This window comes from Sphaeroforma arctica (genome assembly GCF_001186125.1).
Source record: "Sphaeroforma arctica JP610 unplaced genomic scaffold supercont1.5665, whole genome shotgun sequence".
Classification (NCBI taxonomy): Eukaryota; class Ichthyosporea; order Ichthyophonida; genus Sphaeroforma; species Sphaeroforma arctica.
The window spans coordinates 1-1891 of NW_014034893.1; the positions used below are offsets into that span (position 1 = coordinate 1).

Here is a 1891-nt window from a genome sequence, read left to right on the forward strand (position 1 = left end):
TGCAACTCACCTGATCCGCCGTGTTCAATCGGGCGCTGCATCTGAAGTAAGTGAATGAAACGATTGTGCAATGGTAGGACTTGCTTCGCAATAGATCGACTCTTCTGATTGGTAACTCGTTTTGGATTCCTTTGATCTGAGCTGAGATTCCTGAGATTCTTTTGCTTGGTGCATCCCATTTTTGGACTGTTGTGATTGGTGCTTTTTATCAATAGGCTCTTTTGCTTGGTGGGCCGCTTCTTCGGATGATCTGTCATATGACTGGTCCTGGTTGCGATCATTACTCTGCATACGGCCTGAGGTCGACAAGCGTTCCTTCGAACTCGACCTCACAACAAGCTGATGGTTGGACAGAGTAGGAAGAGTAAATACATGATATATTGAGTAACAAGAGTGCATACATGTCGTAAATGGAAGAGTATATACATGATGGTATTGAGTGAGTTCGTAATAGGAAGAGTATATACATGATATATTGAGTGAGTAACAAGTGTGCACACATGTCGTAATAGGAAGAGTATATACATGATGTATTGAGTGAGTTCGTAATAAAAGAGTACATACATGATGTATTGAGTGAGTGCCGAGAGTGCACACATGACTTGATAAGACATACATACCTACACACGCATACGTATGTACCCACCTACTTTCCAATGCCAAGAACAGTGCCACCCCCGCTTACAATGATATATTCCAAATAGTGTTCTACTGAAAAATATACCCACACCACCAGCAAGCCCCAACACACCACCCATTTAATCTACGGAATCTGGGCCACACGTGCATGACAGCCTCTGGGTTCTATAAATAGAACTCCTCAGCGAAGCATTGCGCGAATGCTGATGAGGTCAGTATGGTCACTCTGTGCACTCGCAAGCGAACACTTTAAACAGCCTACGCATCAGATATGCCGCACTAATGCTACACAGGCCAAACGAGACGGTCTTCATAGTACGGGAACACTGTGTGTGCGGTGTGTGTGTACATGTGGGGGTGGGGCTATACATAAACCGTATATGTGTGGGTGTATGTAGGTGTGTGTGATGTGCGTGTATACATGGTTGTGGGTGGTTCATGTGAATGTATCTCTGTGCGTTGTTCACGGGAGTAGACGTGTAAGTAGCGTGTGTGGCCGTGCGTGGTTAGGTCTGAGGCTGGGCTCAGATAATACGAAGGGACAGATGATACACACACACACACACACACACACGCACACGCACACCACATAACCACCTAACATATGCACTCACCTTGGCCTCCCTTTTGCCGCCCATCCCTGTGTGTTTGTCCTTGACAGTACGTGGTTGTGCATTGAGCGACTTTGTTGAATCGAGTCTTGTCTCTGAGTGGTCGGGTGCAGCAGACGGGGTTCGTCCCATCAGCGCTACGGTTTCCTCCAGACTCCTGTGTGACAGTGTGTAGGTAGAATATATGTGTGCCATTGACTGTGTATGATATTGTGTATGTGTAATATTGTGTGTAGGTATATTGGTCCTATATATGTAATATAGTCTGTGTATGTTATTGTGTATGTCGATGTGTATGTGTATCATTGCCTGTGGCTATATTATTGTGTATCTCTAATATTGTCTTTATTTGAGTAATATAGTCTGTGTATGTTATTATGTATGTACTTGTGTATGTGTATCATTGTGTGAATATACTACCGTGTATGCGTATTAATGCTTATGCTTTCTATTGTATATGCACATTATTGTGTATATATGGATATTTGATGTACACAACTTCAAGCGCAAATCTGTGAGATACAAAATGGGAGGATTTCGTATGTGCATGTGCGTTCGTATGCTTGTATGTCTATGTCTGTGTGTATTCAGATTTATACATGTATATATATATATGTATGTATAAATATATAATAATATAT

General features: G+C 42.6%; 1 protein-coding gene across 1 annotated transcript; it reads right to left on the minus strand.

Annotated features, from left to right (window-relative positions):
* Window positions 1-24: 24 nt before the first annotated feature.
* SARC_15132 (hypothetical protein) lies at window positions 25-1445 on the minus strand (the record flags this gene model as incomplete). Its single annotated transcript, XM_014290741.1, has 2 exons — window positions 25-339; window positions 1254-1445. The coding sequence occupies 2 exons, from the start codon at window positions 1443-1445 to the stop codon at window positions 25-27; spliced, it is 507 nt and encodes a 168-aa protein (XP_014146216.1).
* Window positions 1446-1891: the final 446 nt, after the last annotated feature.